Below are 19,464 nucleotides of genomic sequence, written 5' to 3' on the forward strand. Positions count from 1 at the left end.
GCAGGAGGTTTAAGACCGTATAAGGTAGATATATTATAGTGAGTAACAATATAGTAACACAAAGGTTAATCTATCTGTATAGTAGAAAGGTTCGGACGAAAAATGAACGTTTGTTCCAAGCGGACGTAACAGGGAAATTGGCTATCTCTAAGCTATTGATGATCGATATATTTTAACGATCAGCTAAGTACTTGATCGAAATATTGGTCCTGGAATACTAGTTGTTCGAAAATGTGCTATGATTGAATACAGCTAAGATATAGGTGAAAAAATACGGAAGTTTGATTTTCTGCCAGGGCCTAGCTTATATTATTATTCCCAAGAAATCGTTTAGTTATGTCCCCGTCTAATTTGGCACTTTTTATATAAGGAATCATTATTACGACTATGGTACGAAACTGTGACTTTTGCTTACTCGAAGACCGGGCCTGTTAATCTAGTAATTTTCGATTCATTCTATATTTGGGTCAGTAGGAAGTAAGCCCATTTATCTATAAGGCCTTTTTTCAACCCGGACCTCTACTGCGGCCAAGATGATGTTGGAGCGTTTTTGCCCTTCTTGCAACAGCTGGGTCATTTACTTATTTTAGTATTTAAGAAGCTTTCAATTGAAAATTTAATGTTCACTGCCTGTTATTAGTGTTTGTCATCATAGCTTGGTATTTTACAGTATTTCCAATTCACTTCGATTTATACAACTTCTAGGTCTTCAAAGTTTAGTTAGTTTTGTGCATATGGAATTAAAAATCGAATTGAACTTTTACCCGACGTTAACAATTATAGCAGACACAGAATCTAATGGGGTTCCAACTAGACATACTTGTAGCTTTTTTTACTTCAAAAAATCGTATTCAATTGCTAACAGCGTAATCCGAATAAATCAGATGTTCGATCTTAACGCAGGTTAGTTAGTGTAGTCACAATTAAGTTGAGGCGCCTTTTCCAAACCAGCATTTTCCATAACATTGAGGATCATAATCAGCATAAGTAGTCCAACTTTTTTTCAACTTAGCAAACGCAATCATCCGAGGTATTCAAGTTTGGTTTCCCATGATATATTGCTCTAAATTTGGGTCAATCGAGTTTTTTTTTCAACTTCGATGAGTGCAAGAATAGTTGAGCTGGAACATCGTTTCCAAAACGGCACATTTTTATTATACGCATAGCGTTTAGCTATTGATGATTCGTGGGTCGCAAATTCTCGCCAAGCAAATACTGCGCTCCACTCCAACTTTGTTACCATTGCCATCATCACGAATCATTGCCTTTACTCCATTGACTGGTTATCCCCACACGCATTTGTCGCTTAGCCGGTCGACGCTTGACTTGCTTGCAGTTCCTCGCAGAGCTCCCTGGAGCAGGTAGCTTTTCTAAGCCGCTTACTATAATTGTAAGCGGAACGAGTCGGGGTCTGCCGTCGTATAGAAACGTATTTCGCATGCTTCAGATTTTGCGGCTGCAGTTACAGATCAGACAGTTATGTCCTAGTGAACTCTTCGGGAAGGCAAAAATATTCCAAACATGTACATACATAACGAATTGCTCGATGCACTGAAATGATGACGACTCCTCACCACAAGCATCAGCATGGCTTCTAGTTCAGCCCCTGTTTAGCCACCGCCATCACAACTGCAAATTTAGGCAGCATCTGTATCACGAACAGTATGGCCTTGACTCACTATCGATCGTTGTACGAGGATTTTTTCTATTTTCTTAAAGCGAAATGATTGCAGATGCTCTGAGCGCTGTTCGCTACCCGATATTATCTGCTCCGTTGCAAGTTCTCGAATTTAAGAGGATAGTGGCAGGGAAGTGCAGAACGTGTGAACGTACAAGAGAGAGTGAAAAGAATGGGCACTGTACGAGGAAAATGTGTAGGGTTCAGCTGTTTAGTTATAGTTTGAACGGGCCTTACAGCCTACCAGAGCCGTTGTTGGAAACGGTACACGGCTACTAGTGGCAAAGTGAACATGTAATATGGGATGGAATACACTGGAGAACAGGGTCCATTTCTTTCCCGGAAGAAGATGCGTGTCAGCTATTCACTCGATGCGCTCGTAAGAACATCATAGTAAGCCTAAAACGACCAGGAATCTTAAAGGGGGCACAATATGAAAGGGGTTAGACAAAAGTGTTTGCCTAGAAAGGTCGCGGGAGGAAAGTCTGCGGTAGCATTTCTCACAAAAACTGGCCATACCAGAGGACCGAGGGGAAATTAAAGACTGAAAGTTTCCTGTTCATTTTGTGTAGCAGCGCAGAAGTGTGGTATAAGAAAGGCAAAATTCTCTAAGTGCATTCATCTAACGCAGAACATAACGCAAGGTCAGAAAGAGGTTTACGACGACGAACGCTCCACCACACGGGGGTATGGCGACAAGAATAGCAAATACGAAGAAAGCGAGCTATAAAGGGCAACTGTAATGCTCGAGGTGGCAAAAATAGTGACAACAGAAATCGATCAATTTTAATTTTGAGAACGAAGGCTTCGATTTGTATTTGTTGCCCTTCGAGATCTGATTATGGTTGCATAATCACGTAGCTGAATATTGAAAGCGATTCAAAGGAATATGAAGGAAAAAAGGAGTACAAGTGATTTAATTTTATTGACAGTTGAAAAACACAGAAGCTTTACGATTGAACTGTTTATTTCGTCATCATCAGTTTATTTCACGTGTACAGGTTACCAGAAAGTCTGTGGTTTAATGAATTTCAGACAGAGTGAGAGTTAGGGGATTAGTCCGGAGCTAAGACACTTAGCTCCGGACAAATAGTGCATCATGTTTAATTTTACCAGCGTAAGTTAAGCAGTTGATTAAAATATAAAACACATAGTTAAACAAAAAAAATCTCATCAGAGCAAGGACGGACTCTCCTATTATTAGAATGCAAACTTATTTTACTCCATAGGAGTTATGCTTTTTGTTGATTTTTATCGTCTTAAAATATCCACGGAAAGTCGCGGGATGACCTTTTAGACGATCTAAAGTCGATGCTAGAGTGTAAAGGGACTTAATGCCAATATGGATGGTAGCGCATTTTCCGCGGAACTATGTCACTTCAAGCTGCTCCCAAAGTTACAATGCCATTTCCTGACAGAATAAAATGTAAAGCTTTTAAGTGGTAGCCAATAAAGACTTTATAAAAAAAAGACAAATTCAAGATCTGTGTCTACTTAAATGGAGCGTCTGCTATTCAAGGAACATATACTAAATATAAAAATACTACGTGAGTAAGAAATATGCCAATTTTGACAAAAATGTACTAGACCCGCTTATGACGACTGCGCGTCTCGTAAACGGTTGGGTTATTTTCCGCGCAAGAAATAGGAACCCTTTCTTAACCTACTTCTTTTCCGCATCACTATGAGTTACATTTGTTTTGATTTATAGGGAAGCATCTATTTTGCCCAGCACTGCGACGGCGCTAGCAACGACCGGAGCTGTGTTTGGGTTTGGCTAACTTTAGCCACCGCGCTCCAGTGTGATCCGCTCAACAACAGAGTTAAGCAGATCCCTTCCCGCTGGCCTGCCCCCTACAAACATAGTACATTCGGGTACTATCGCAGGCGTCTATGAGCGACTACGACGAAACATATCGCTCAAGGAAGATAGCGCGACTGCACAGGCGATAGGTACAAATAGAAAAAAGAAACACGTCAGGAAATAAGTCATGGCCTAGTCCGTGTGACATAAACGACAACACTATCAACACGCCAGGCGACAGTTGCCGCTCTCATCATTGTAAGATATTGATTCATGTCGACTCGAAAATGGTCATGCGATTGTTGTTGCAAGTAAATGAGTCTTTTAATGCCCAACCTTTCCCGAAGAAGTTCTCTCGGCGAAAAAACAAATGCTCCGAGGCCATCAAGCTTCTAGGAACAGAGAACACTTGAAGCAAGATTTTCGTGCCTTTAGTTTCCTTCTTTAATATATCATTTCTTTAGGGCGCGTACTTTGGAAACGTGTAATCGTTCGGCAGAGGTGTTTTTCTAATAGGAATCTGCATACGTACTTCGACCCAAATGATCATCTTCTTTTCGCAAAAAAAAAGTAACATCTTCATAATCAAATTTAATGGTCAAGTGTTGTCTTTCTCAATAACGAATATGGATTGATATAGCCCCAAAGAAATTCATGGGTAACTTGGGAATTAATTTTTGAATTTGAATGCTTACATTTACTATCAGATTTATATTATAGATTGAATACAGATGCGATAATTCGGCGTAATTGACAGTAGCAATTAAGTCTCAGCTGCAGCAACTCATAAGCTATCTAAACGATCACAGAATACCAAACGACTAATATGCGTACTCTCCTTAGACTTCGGAGTGATTTCTACTTGAAACTCCTTAATTTCGAGCCAAAATGTGTGTTATATATTAGCTAGTTAAGTAAAAGCTGGTCACTATATGGTATATATTTGGTGTGTCGGAATCGAAACGTTTATTCCGCTTGCGGACCAGCTTGGCAGGCCCTAGTAGTATTTATATGTGGTTAGATTATATTGGTAGGTCGAGCCTTAAAAGACAGCTCAGACGCTTCCACTCTAAGCGACTCTGAGCGAGTCGCCCGTTCACCAATCCAACCTCTATTTGTGGCCTGTGCTCTCGTCGCTCCCCAAAAGCCCCTGTATGAAAAACGGCATTTCGATTGCATGTTTATAAGCACTTATGCCATTCCGATAGTACGCATCTTCTGTGGGCAATGTTGCCGTGTGAAGCTTTTTTAGGATGACGAAAAAACGCGTGAAGTCAACTCAGCCACCTCTATAAGTGAATCAAACAAAATTCATCGAGTGCATATTGATGACATTACATCGGGGTACTTCAGTAGTAGGCGACTATATCGTTGACCACAAATACACAATAAAACGAAATATATGTGGTGAAGGTTTACGAATTTGAGCGAACGATATTGAATATCCTAGTATCTGTCCGCGTTTCTGCCAAAAGAGCATTTTGCAGTAACCGAGGGAACCAGAAGAAAACAGACCACTGAGATGAATCGGTGTCTCTTATTAAAAAAGAGCATTTGTTGAAGCTTTCGTCCTAAATCTGTAATAACAGTCAAATCGACAATTTTCAATGAGTGCAGGGCTTGCTTGGATGATTTATGCCCATACAAAGACACTAAGTTTCATCATCATAAATTGTCTTAAAGACAGAAAATTGCGTGAAAACGATAGGTCAAATTCTATCCGCAGGTGCCCCCGATATACGTCTACTCCCCCAAAAAATGATATCTATTCCGCTGTTTCTTAATTCTTCATGCGCACGACTACTTCTGGGCAGCATAGATAATTATTAAAAGGAAACTCAGGAAAAGCATAATACAATTAGGGTAACCAAATTTCAACGTCGAACCAAGACGACAACGCTCTAAACCTGCTTTTACCTTACGTAGTGACTGTCACCTTGCCTGAAAGCCGCCTTTCTGGGAGTCTGTGGCTCTTTTGATTGCGCCTCCTTTGTTTAGTCTCAGAAAATAAAAACGTCAACATTTTTTTTCTTTTCGTTTATATTAAATATATTCAGGTAGCGGGTACAGACGCTGAGATCAGCTATTTTTATGACAAGAGCATTTTTATACGTACATCGCAAAAAAATAAAAGTCGTATGGGTTTCTAACCAAAGCGGTGGTGCTAGAAAAACCGGAGACCCTATCGGCGCTTATAATGCCAACCAGTCCTCTATATTTTATTGTTATCTTGAAATGGTTCTGCAAATTGTTTTTTTTTTTTTTCATTACTTGATATATTCCAAAGGGTAGTACAGAAATTTACGTTTAGACGAAGCTTAAGAGTTTGCACGATATGCCTCTGTCTACTTAATTATTCGTACATTTAATACTTCATTATGATGAATGCGTTCGTTGCTAATCATAGTCATTGCTGATTTAGGTGTTAGTCACCAGGTTGGTCGTTAGTTACTTTTCCTCAGCGCGAAATTTTGAATTTCTGTCTTCTGTGTAATAAATTGTATGTCTAATAAGTGATTTTTGTTTGGCACTTTGTATTGCTTATAATGCGCCCTCTACTGTGTATGCATACCTTAATAGTGCTTGCCTCTTTAAGCTTTTGCTCGCGTAAAAATAGAATATATCCGTTAATATAGTTTCTATAACAGTTCAACAATAGTAATAGTAACAACATCGCCCGCTGAAGGATTACCCACGTGAGAGTTTTTTGCCCTAACGTTTTATTCACGTTTAAAAGCATCTCATGATTTTCCTCGTAATTTTCTATGGTGAGATTGTGCGCCCAACGAGCGTGAAGCTGAGCTGCAGTATACAGTGGCTCTAATGGCTTTTTGCGATTTAAGAGTTAGGCATCCCGGAAAAGATGACCATTACCCTAGGGTCCGTTCCGCCTGCATGAGGATGGGAAGTGCACGGGAAAAGTGCTCTGGGGGCGTCTAATAAGGGAAACGTATAAACGCATAACTTATAGTCAGTTACACAGATGAAGGAAGATTCGCTGGAATTTACCCAAGCACGTAACTTTTTTAGGGCGAAACATTTCCAGAATATACGTGATGTAAAACGCGAGCTTGCTATTTCTACTATAGCGCTATAATGGCTATAGCGGTCGTTGGACTGGCAGAAATTCGTGGAAAAAAATCCGTACGAAGATAGATTTCCTAGTAGTAAGAAGGGATTACAAATAGTAGAAATGTACAGTGAGGATAAAGATGAAAAAAATCAAAAAACACATTGCTCAAGATCGCATAGCCAACCAATGGTTGCCTGCGATTCTTCGAATAGGGCCGATCTGGGGTAAGGAAACAGAGTCAGCCCGATACAACGCGGGCTCTGTTAGGTTCAAGCGGAAACCTAATATGGGATATTGCTACTCGTACGCCTTGTTGAAGCATGCGTTAGTTACAGCGGAACAATTCCATTACCGTACGGATCTGTGATTTAGCACATAATTTACCAATCTGCCGTAAATACAATACGATGTTAATGGGAGTAGTTCGTATTGGTCAGTTTTGTTACAGTTTAACTTAGACCCGCGACTACCGAGACAATTAAGTTACAGCATTTTTATCAGGTAACGCTTTTTGCATCACACGTTTCCTTGTGGCTAGTTTCGACTAATACAACAACAAATAGAAGGGTACAACTTAATATGACCCTATGCTTAACATCGCCGCTTGGCAATAGTATTCGTGAGGAGTCAGAGCTTCGTAGTAAATGTTCGAGTTTGCTTTTGATTCTATGTCGTTCTGCCTTAGAAATGACTGGCTATGGCAAACGTTTCCACCCCGTAAGATATAGGCGCGTCACAGATCGTCTCAGGTGCTTACACTAGGAGGTTCTTCAGTCGACCAATAAGAGTGCATCTCTTCCTTCTAGCCGTAGACGAACAAACTATCGTTATCGCGATCGTAAGCCTAAGCAACATTATCATGTTCAGAAATACAACTTCATAACTATAGTTGTGGGCATTTGTGACCAACATCAACAATCGAATCCACTATCGGTGGTATGCCCCTGACTTAGCAGGTACTCGTTATAGGTATGAGCGTTGTGTAAAGGGTATTTATTATGTCGGCATTCATTTTCAGAACTCGATTTATTGACGTCCGTTCTTGATTACCGCTGTCCACAGCATACAACCGTTATGTGTATGTCTAAGTGTTATGTATACACAATATATTAGAGGGCGTACTTGGCTGCAGAGACGCTTGTACGTGAAGACGTTGTAGAGAAAGTACTATTTCATGATCGTGTATTAAACGATCCATTAGCATTTCAATTGTACATTTTTACCCTAAAACAAAGTTGTTACAGTGTGTTCAAGCGGACTTTACTAACGTCCATAAAGACTAATTGCTGGAACTTTATGCAATAGTTTTAAGTATGCTTATGCTATATTTTTTTTATCTTTGATAGCCAGTGGCCAAGCGATATATGTACATATATAGGACAAACCATAGACACTTCGTTAACTACTGATGTAATCATTATTGCAAATAAAATAATTTCCCATTAGTCTATTTTGTATCTATACATCTTATGAGCATCTATATACGCACCAAGAAGCATAGCTAAAAATAAAGCACGAAAATTTGCATCACCACATTTTCAGTTATATATATGTTCTGCATGTTCGAGAACGGTCAAACTAGTAGATCATACAAGTTTAGGCATATCTGAATCCCTGAGAATAGATTTCTGCGACGTAAATAGGTAGCAGTATATACCTTTTTTGCCTATCTAGAGATTAACAATTCAACGATATGTTCCGAAAGGAGTCTTTTTGCCATCTGGCCTAGAGTGAAACTTTACAACACAAGGTGGCCTGTGTGATCTAGCGTTCAAATCAGAAAATGGCGTCGTCAGCACAACAAGACTATAAGATAGAGGCGACAACGAGATATGAGTAAACGTGTTTAAAACCTACCGTATTTATATGCTCTGCGCAGCGTAAAAAAGGCCAACTTTTATCAACTTTAACAAGTAGTTATCTCTGCTCCGAAAGGGAATATATATAAAAACAATGTGTTTCTATTAGAAGAGGCCTACGAGCTTTTTTTTTTCGTTACTCACTCTTACACCGACGAACTGTTCATGCAAAATGACCCAGGAGAGAAGGTACACGAAAGCAACATGTGCCGAGTAGAGGGCGAGCACGTCCGTTGTATCAAGAAGTCGCAGGGCAAACACGAGTAGAAAATTCGTGACAATCCACATAACTGTGAAGAGGCCGCATCGCGCGAAGAACTGCGAAAAAGATAATTGCTTCTCTTGGAACCGCTGTAACGTGTCACTGCAAAACAAACGAGGCAGACCAACATACGAATAGACAACCCCCAAATACCCTCATTAGTAATCGCGGTAAGACCGTTGCATCAATGTGCCTATTGATGTAAAACTTGGCCAAGTAACGTGAGAATGAACTGACATTTTGGCCAAAATCACTAACGCCAGTGCGGCTTTGAAGACATAAGCTGTTTCAAATTTGCGGTCGAGGACAACTCTAAATTTCTTATTAATCGTTGAAATAATAGGTAAATCATATTATATGTATCTGAGAAAGAGAAGAGGGTGTTATTTGAACGTGAATTTTTAGCTAGATACGATTTTTTTTTTAAAATACAAATAAATCATTCAAACTGGAACTTCATCGTTCGGAACGTCACTGGAGATTACATCAAAAAATGCCGGCTTCACAATACGAGTATTGTATTTATCCAGAGGAGTAAACATGGGTCTTATTCAACTAGTGGAGTTGTCATTGGAATATCCCTTCTGGTGGCGATGTTAATGTTAACTTAACGCTAACACAGCGGCTACGATAAAAAAATATGATATACGCTCGTGTACTTCCAGAGATTCGATGCTACGAATTACTGAAATGTCGCTTAAATTTCGAGCCAACTGCCAAGCCCTTCTCCACTATGCCCCTGTTGCATAGCCTCAAGCTGGAATTAGAATTAAGTTTATAGAAGTGTGACCGCCCCGCAATTAGGGCCAAAGGACAGAGGCTGTAAGTGCCTGCTTAAGTCTAGCACGTTTGAAGCGCTACAAGCAAATATCGATTAGAGTTTAAACTGAGCTAAAGCTGATATTAGGCTAGCACGATTGACCGGCCCCTAGTTTTCTGCACGACGGACACGACTACAAAGGCACGAGATACACAGCGACGTTATAGCTGAACAAGGAAGTGACTGCCACCATTCAAGATATAAGAAGTACAGAAGGTACACTACAGGAAGCAGTTCGTCGTTACATGACAATTGCTATCAATTACGTTCACAACATCAATATGGAGGCGATTTTTAACTATTACACATTATTACATCTAGCGTTCCCCTGAAAATATGCCAACGACACATTTTATAATACAGGTCTGAATAAAAAAAGCTTGGCCACTCGTTAACACTTCGGAACTCTTGTTGGCTATGCGGCCCGCTTGATCGTCTGGAAACTGAAGGGTCTTTGAGATAGACGAGCTGTCTTGTGCAAGCACACTTTCAGTCCCGTGACACTTCATTGCAATGAAGTGGTGTTGGCCGACGAACATAGTCAAGCTCACGTGGTTCGTTTACCACAGAGCTATAATACTTGTAGTAATAATAATAACTAAGCTATAATACTCTTGCAAATATGACACGTGCTGCTCGAATAATTACTACGTGCAAAAGTAACGATCAGTCTGTTAGATACAAGTAATACCTTCGTTCAGAAGAAACCTGCTCAAAGTAAACGGGGCTGCAGTCTGTGTGCCAGCAGTGCATAGGTAAGCGCATACACAATAAATTTCAAAGGTGTTTTAAACATGCGTCCGAACTAACGCGCATAACTTACAAAAAAATTTAAGGCCATCAACGAAAAGGTATTTTGCTTCTTAATAATTCTAAGCATAGAAAATGACCCCTTTCGTACAAGAACGTATAAAGCGCCGATTATTTAATATGTCAACTGACTTTCGTTGACAATTATATTCACCATCAGTTCTCCTGAATATTGGATGCCTGAATACGGAACTGAGCATATCACCAGGTAGCTTCTATATTTAGTCACAGAACTATCAGTATCCTACATATGTACTCAACAAGGATTCAGCTCCATCAAAACACTATATACGATAATCTATATTTGTGAAGCCTCGTGTGTACAAGAGCCTCAAACGAAATACGAGGTCGTTAGGAGACTTTGGTTTTTCTTGGCATTATGAGCACTGGCATTGTTTAGAAACAAGCGCGTCATCATTCAAGCATATTCTCCGACCAGCAGAAGCCGGGCGACCACGTTTTGCCAATGTGTTAGTTTTGTTATTACATTTATAAAGCAAACGATTTGATCGTGTTTGTACTCCAGGCAATTTCAAACGTCATTACCCGAAACGGTAAAATTCAACTAGTGGATAGCATGCCTTTCAGCTAGTGGGTACTGCTATATTTTAGAGAGGCTACCTTTGATTTTTCGGCAAATAATAACTTAAGTTGTCTTATGCGTGCAGCCTTATGCTCGCTCCTTGCCAGCATGAATATAATCCAAGCGGAAGTCTATTTTTGAAATTACTGTTTCAACATATTGCTATATACTCAGCTGATACAGAAACTTTATAGATTTAGTAGCTTGGCTGAAGAATCTTCACCGATAGGGGTACTTTGCTTATCTCGTATGAGGGCCTCTTTTGGCTGCATATATTAGCCTTAGACCTACTCGCAGGTTTAACAAAGTTACTCTTGAAGCAAGCTGAATTCATTACACGGAGCTCGTTCTATCCTATGTTGAGTGTTTCCGACAGATTCATCATGTCACGGCGTGCTATTATTGAAACCGATCCATATTGTCTCGGGGAAAAAGCCGTAAGAGAATTTTAGTCTCTATGGACATATTGAGCTATAGCCGCTTCTAGCTGCCTATTGTGCTTAGTTTTTGGCTGAGTTTTACCCCTTTGTATTGATACAACCAAGCATTACGACCTGTATTTTCGGTGCCAGCCTGAAACTGTGAAGGGTCTAAAAGACTGACACCGTTGATACTACGTAGAAAAACCGTTTATGAGATGATGCATTTCAACTATTTTATTATAACGAAATATGTTTTTCTTTTACTGAAAAACTCCGCTCTCTGTATTTCGGGCATATTTTCTATCTTTGTATAAACTATGATAGGAAAAGCTTTTCCGTATCTTGAAGTTTTGGCAAGAGAGTAGACGGTGAGTGAGAGACTTGAAAGGCTACGGATACAGACCTTGTAATTTACTATCAAAAAAAAATTACTATCAGACTGTACGCGTTCAGTGTTTACTCGTGCCAGAGCTACTAAATAAAATAAACCTATATCAATTTTACTGCCTGACAGTGGATTCATTTTTTCAGCGATTACTAATTTTTTTCTTTATGATTTTTACGAATAAACTGCCGTGACTGTATGTTTAATTATTTAGAAGAAGTAAACCATTTTATTGTGTGTATTTGATGTTTTTATTTCGATAATTGTACTAATGATTGCAAGTTGTTAATTATGTTGTTCGCCAAATGTTGGGGTCAATCAGCCATTTTCATAAAGAAGAAGAGAACATATACTTTAATATTGCACAAATAAGCCTGTAATTAAAAAAAAAAAACAAAAACGTGACGAGTAAGAGAAGTATTACTCTTAGTTCGATCTTTTCTGTTAACCAGAGCCCATATCCTTGCGCTACCATAAGCATTGTTGACCGTTCGTCTTTGTTGATACACGTAAATCATTCACTCACAACTCGTCGAACGCTCAAAAGCCATCTTTCCTAGGTAGGTTGTAAAAATCTGCACGTTATTAACAAATTATCTTTTTGATTATACTTTTTCGTGGTGTCATCGTTACTCGTTATTAGCGCGAAGGACTTTTCTATTGAACAATATTTGTACGTCATTGATTCATAGGTCAACTAATATCCAATTCGTCTTTTCCCTTCTATAGTGATCGATTTGTGTACCCATATACCTTTTTAAGATCCATCTATATCAACTGAGGCCGTTGACGCTGTTACTTAACGTATCTCACCTGCACAGCCACCCAGTCACAGGTACGGTCAAACACGGTCGTCATTGAACTGACTGCTTGTTCAAAGCGTTTCCGATTGAGTGTGGCCAGTTTCTATTTCGTATGTCAGCAAAGAATCGCTTATTATTAGTAGGCGCTAGCCGATATCTGCATCTGCCCCATTACCCTATTCGACAGTTATGATTCGTGAAAGCAGAAAGGCCAATAAACGTTACTCAAGTTGTGAATTTCCAGCGGCATTAATGACAGCAGGAATGGCTAGAGGCTGAAGTCGAGGCAAATAGCTTCTGGGAATAGAAAAACTCATCTACATCTCGTATTATATATGTGCTGCGATCAGCCTATATCTAAACACTATGCTATTGGTAATCACAGATAGGGTACGTGAGCCTGTTTTAGGGAATTTTTACCTGTCATTACGAAAATCAAAGTAACAAATAAACGTGGGCAAGGGCTTGGAATTTAGCTTCCTTCTTGAAGAAACTATTTTTAGAAAAAATCCAAAGGTAGGACCTTATTCAATGGTGAAATAATTAAGTTGCTATTTGTCAAACCGCAAACGACGTTTGCGCCTGGCACACTGCTGTCCTAGGTTCTTCCGTTTACTCACCCGCAAAAAGAGCTCATATTTTAAATTCGCTTAATTAAAACTGTTTTTCAAAACGGTTTCAGGTGCCACCTGATTGGCATAAAATATACAAGCTAAGTTGTGTAGTCCTATAGTGCTCCATACGGCACGCTAACATAACAGGTAGCTGTGGGAGGATGATGTAAACCCCCTCAACACATATTGATTTTCGCCCTCCTTCAATTGACTAGCTTCCGTGAATGAGTCAAGCGTTAACGTAACGGCACGATAGTTTTTAGTTATGATACTGTTCGAACTAGTACGACCTCTCCGTACAGTTTATAGTCGTGGCAGTACCAAGCCCGCCTCGTTAGTCCGTGTATCCGTCTATTCGTATTTGTGTCTGTTTGCGTGTCTGCGTCTGTGTGTGCGTTAGTCAGCCATCGGCGGGTCACACGGCAGCAACACTAGAAGCTCCAGGCAGTAGTTGGATTATGTCGGCAAAGCAGGGCTAAGGTCACCTACGAAACTGCTGACTCTACCGTGGTTTGACCCATCAGACATTGGTACGTTCGACTACTGCTTTCCGTCATTACAAAGGCTTAGAACGCAAAGATAACTACAGGGGGCGGGCTCGGATTGCATCACGGGTGCGTCCGTGCGTCCAGCTTTGTGCATCAGTTTGTTCGAAGAACGGTATCTATGTATGTTGCTATGTATGTATGTATTTAAACGGACCAGCAGCACACGGTCGTTTCGATGGAGTGATGGCTATGGCTGCGGCCGTTCGAGGGTGTGGCTGGCAGAATCTAGAACAAGGAAGAGAAAACAGGGTTAGTCGATCCGGGGTCGAGACGCGTCCACTGAATGTACCATATGCTAACATATACGAGGGGTGTTAGGCAAATGTAGCTCGGTTACTTGGCTGTTTCAATTCCCAGTCAGAGTTGTCCTTCGAGCTCCGTCAGCAAGCTTCATAGAACGGATGCCAGAGATCAAGGATTAAATAAAGCTAGATGCAGGTAACAAAAGAACTGTACGAGGGGATTCTAAACAACCTAGTTCCGTGTGGTTGTACTGGATATAGCGGTGCTAGTCGTTGACATAAACGTGTAGCCACAAAGCAACGGTGGACCTCAGGCAACTGGGGGTGATTCAAGCTGACCAAATTAATAAAGGTCGCTTATGCGCCGATACTCATAAGAGAAACGCGTCAATACGACACACAACTTCCTGATGTCGTTTGTCGATAAGTTTGTGCAATCCGAAGCTTGTCTGTACGCAATATGATAGCGGTCCGTCGCCATTCGGCCACCTGCTCCCGATCTACTTCTACGAATCAAAGCCATTATTTGTTGTGTAGTTACATATTATTTCTATTAAATATAGTAACCTTATTATTTCGGCGACCGGAAAAATTACGCTAGATTTTTATCCTACTGTAATGACTAAGATCACTTGTGGCGTACAAGCGTACTAAACAACACGAGTTGCTAGATAATTAATCAGCTATAGTACTAGAGCAAAAGCCGTTGAGCGGCCTAGCACGATGGTGAAAGGAACTTTATCTATAGAGCTGTTGTTGTTGTTGTTGTTGTTGTTGTTCTTGTTGTTGTTGTTGTTGTTGAATATAGTACTTTAAGGGGTCAGCGTGATTTCTGGGTCTGAAAATGTACACACAGGGAACAAACAGAACCGTCTATAAAGAATACAAGTGATACGTAGATGCTTTCAGCAGAAGCAGTTTCGCCCCCCTACCGCTCCGCGTATACCGTACTGAGTTTGTAACGGTAAATGGTTGGTCAGTGGACATGGACAAACATCGTGTGAAAAGAAAAAGTTGTAACTTTAACTTATGGCAGTCGTTTGTGAGATAAATAATTTTTACTAAACAGTTTTAGTTTAATCATTAAATATTTATGAAATAGTTTTCGTACTTTACAATTATACTCTGGTTCGTTCCTTTTTGAGTTTGTTAGCAAAACACTAAATGAAATAGCAACCAAGTAGCTTGGGCTATGAATGTTTCCCCACGCGACGCTGCTTTTGGCGCGATATTTCGCGCGTCACAATTAAACATCAGAATAAAGTGCTTGTCGATTAAGGCGATGTCCTAAGGCAAAGAAGCGGAAAGTCGCAATAAGACACACGTTTGGGTTTTGAGTTAGAGAGCCTATTGAAGAGACGTGGGAACGTCCCTTTTTCTTCTATATATCAGAGAAGCCTCTTTTAAATATTGACAGGCTATTTGCTATAGCAATGAAGCGTTGAAGATCTGTGTTGATAACGAACTATGAGAAGTATTCATTGGAAGTGCGTCATCATTCAATGACACGAAATGTACTATAGCAGATGTTTCTATTCGACACTACCAGCTTTCTAGCAGGACGCTTGTGTTAACGTAAGAGAAATTCGATTAAACGCATCGGAAACAGTCGAAGCTGGTGTAGACCGGCACTTTATTGCTACGCTAACAATGGCAAAATAACCAGCCGATCGGAACCCATCTCGATACGCACACAGCCAACTCTGTTACGAGCTAACTTGGCCGATCATTGAGCTATTACCTTGTTTCATGGGTCTAGTACGCAAGATAAAGCACCCATGAACATACGCAACCACAAACTATCCTATACGTTAGGGTAGCCTTCAGTTATTACAGAGCTTTTGCTTACGTGGATTATATATCATTTCGAAGGAGATTACCTGCGGGCATTGATCAGTACACACGACTAGCATAGCACGTATGACGCGGATCTATAGATAAGCGAAACTTTCTAAATTAACTTGTGGAACGTTTATAGATAGGTGGAACGTTTGGTCTGACGATCTTGACTGCCTTTCTCTAACGCCATTGCCAACCAATCTTAAGAACCCAGATTTTCAACATCTGTATTGTACCGCATCTTTTCCAGTGTCGAGAAGCTGCAAAAGCAGATCAGAATATTCGTTCCGTACATAGTCAGGGCTCTGCAATTAAGAGATGTAGGCTTTGTAAACGATTATTCTGCGTCAAAGGTGATTCGTAGAAATCTTCTACGATTCTGAGAAGTAGAGCCGCGTGTGCCCCCCTTCTGTTTGAAGACGTCATTTTTCAGTGTAACTAGCTAATTTTGAGTAATGCTCTTGGCTATAGAGTCGCAGACGTACACGACACATGTATTTGGGTTGTTTTGGTATTATTTTGACCTCGATGAAGGTCGAATAAAAAAGGTGTTGTTGCTATGGGATACGAATCACCCAACCTGAGGGTTTGAACTCAGGGTAAAGTTGATCTAACTAGAATGTAAAAAACAAACTTATAGAACAAAGAAGCAAGCTGTCTTTTGTATGCACAACCTGACCACGATCAGATGAGGCATTAAAACAGAAAACCCGTTGAAAGAAGGAAAGTACTTATGCACCGACATATCATAAAAGGGTCGGAGCCAGAAAAATAGGCTTACGCATACCACTTTCAGATACAACGGTCTTAAGCTCGAACTATAAAAAATATACCAAATTAACTTTGTGAACATTATACTATTACACCTAATCTGTTTGCCCTGGTCATAAGTAACGTTCACGCCGTTCAAAACAGCCACAATTTAATTTTAGAGCCCTATAGACAGTTCTGTACACAATAACACGAAGCAAAAAAGGTAATTATTGGAGGTGTCTTTTCATTGTTGTGCTTTACGTGGATGAGTAATTTGGCGACCGGTAATTTAGGACCAAATAAGAAAAACGACAAAAGGAACTGGGTTTCGGCGCGATCTTCTATTTAATACTAGCTACTTACGGAATGGTCTATCTGGTAAATGAGATTCATGTACTACGACGTGACCTCATACGCAACCCACGAAATGATGCCAAATAGCTAATACTACGTATAAGTGTGTCAGCCTTCGACAATTTTCACTGGTTCTCACTGTATTAGTTGGTCACTTTAGCAAATTCGGTTTATAGTTTAAATTTTCCCTGCTTTTCTCGTCCTGTTTTCCTTCGCCCCTGTTGAGGACACGCTTCTGCCACCAGCATCAGAATCCCCATCGGATTCAGTAACAGCGGAGCAGAGTGACGTAATTAGCGTTATCTACGGTTTCATCTGTTGTAGTTCTGGTGCTTATGGATAAATACAATGTTCTGAAACCCACGCAGCACCAGACGAATTTATTTGCGATTGCGTGTGCAACCAGCCGTCACCGCATTTACAGCTTTGCTTGCGGGTGTCGGCGAGAAACGACGTAAATTCGTCCTGTACAAATTATCCACACGAAATTCACCGACCGATTACGTTATTGGCGTAAAACCTCTCCGCCACAGGGTTTTTCCTACCGTCATAACGATTCGATGAGAACGAATCAATGCCAATATGTTAGCAATTCTCAACAGTTACGTATAAGGTATCCGACGTTGGTCTGAAAAGTATGCCAGTTCTAGTTATTGAACAACCGGCTTATTGTCTACGCTTAGTTAAGAGGGGATTACGACGTCTGAACTAATTTAAACACGTTGCCCTATAAAAGTTACTTATTTATAGAATTTGAAAAATAGACACAAAAAAATTGTACCGGTCAGTGTGTTTTGCTACTAGGGGAGACGGTGCTTTTTGGCAAAGTTAGATCATAACTCGAACTTAAACGGTAAATGGTTATGCTGATTAAAATTATTTGCATGTGTAGTAAATATATGATGATATATATTTTCTTGTATTATGACGCAGGTTACTTCGTAATTACACTACGTGACGATCTTCCTTTGTCGTTGTTGCTATAACACAAAGGCGTCTGTCAATAGGGCTACGTCATCTAGAGTCTAAATTAGATGATAGAGGATTGTTTTGCAATACAACTGCTAAGGAAATACTAAGTTAACTTAATAACTTCAAACTAAACAAATCCATAAGAATAAATTACGTAGATTATCAAGAGTACCACCTAACAACAACAATTCCCTCAAGCAAGGCAAAGGCTAAATTAGAGTCGAGGAAGAGGACGGACTGTTGCTCTATGTTTGTAAGGCGCAAACGCATTGAACCGGACTGCTATCGACCGTTAGTTCATTTCATCACGACTTTTCGGTACTGTTTTTCAAGACAAACGCTGTTTATACCTCATTGAAAGCTCAGGCTGGCAGCCATATCCCTGCAAAACTTGCCTCGCCATGTCTAATTTCAATCAAACTATATGCGAACTCCTATATCTTCTTCAAGAATAAGGCTGTTAATACTATAGTCAATGAGCGTCGTACTGTGTTGCACTCTAGACGTGAAACAGTAATGCGTATTTTAAGCGATCTACAGCTAAGATCAGTTGGTGATGATGCTCACGCAACATTAAACTGAAATTGATAGGATTTTATTTTAGACGTGGCCATGACTAGAAAATAATGGCTTTTGTTTCCCAGCCCAAATGCACAGCGCAGACGGTACGAATCGCGCTTGTTCTTTTTAAATCTGTCATTTATAGTGTTTTTTTAATACCGTTTTCTTCATCCGAGCGTAGATTCTGCTCGAGTTGGCAAATGTCGTACATTATCTAAAAGGTCATAAATAATACATATAGGGTGTTGTAGTATGCACCCAGAGCTCGACAAGTCTACGAGCGCCCCTCCATGATATTAAACTGGTAGGTCAAGCTGGCTTACTTTGTGGCTAGTTACTTTATTAAAAGTCAAACTTGCTTAAAGAGAAGCCGTCCATTAGAATAGTGATAATAAGTTCTAGTTCAGCTATATCGTTTTTTCTATATCCTTTATCCATGCAGATGACTCTACGAAGTCCAATAATACAATTGACGTAGATACGGAAAATACTTAAAAAAAAAACAATTTTCTGAGACGTTTGTACTCCGTTGTGTGTAAACTACGGTCAGCAGCAGACCACCGACCAAACGAATTTTTCTCGCCGCAGAGACGTGAATGAAAAAAGACAAAAGACCGATGGCAAGCAGTGGAGGCAGCTCGGCAACAGTGAACACTTTGGGAGGATCTACCACCTACCGCTCGCTACGTAAAGAGGCGACCTCTTAATAATAATATTATTATAAATAATGATTGTAGGGGAGCAGTTTTTGCCGGGGAAGTTGCTGTTCGACGGAAACATGGATGTCCCTTCGTTGCTCTTTCAGAGGCAGAGCTATGGGTGTCTCATGCTTTTCCAGGCACTGCTCGTACAACCCAAGTACTTTCTGACACGAGAACGCAGCAATACAACTATGTCGGGGAGTAGCCCCTTGCATGCTTACGGAAAAGGCTTGCGCTTCTCGACCCGCGCTCGCCACTGACAGTCAAGAACAAAAGGTAAGGACGAAAGAAGAAGGAAAAATAAAGAAGGGAACAGAGGGTCAGCAAAAGAGAAAAACACTGGCTAGGAGAAAGCGACATACTACTAGGATTTGGCAGCCC

The 19,464-nt window shown here is 40.3% G+C and overlaps 1 protein-coding gene across 15 annotated transcripts in view; it reads right to left on the minus strand.

Moving 5' to 3' along the window:
* LOC111259180 (solute carrier family 35 member F3) overlaps positions 1-19,464 on the minus strand; it is a 107,797-nt gene that overhangs the window by 16,456 nt on the left and 71,877 nt on the right. For all 15 annotated transcript variants that reach the window (XR_015310465.1, XR_015310464.1, XR_015310466.1 and 12 more), the window contains one exon: positions 8,559-8,778. Coding sequence is in view for 12 of the 15 variants with exons in the window: in XM_022830967.1 (XP_022686702.1) it covers positions 8,559-8,778 (220 nt within the window). In the remaining 3 variants the exon portion in view is untranslated. The remainder of the gene's footprint in view (positions 1-8,558; positions 8,779-19,464) is intronic.

Source organism: Varroa jacobsoni, unplaced genomic scaffold, assembly GCF_002532875.2.
Source record: "Varroa jacobsoni isolate VJ856 unplaced genomic scaffold, vjacob_1.0 scaffold_302, whole genome shotgun sequence".
Lineage (NCBI taxonomy): Eukaryota > Metazoa > Arthropoda > Arachnida > Mesostigmata > Varroidae > Varroa > Varroa jacobsoni.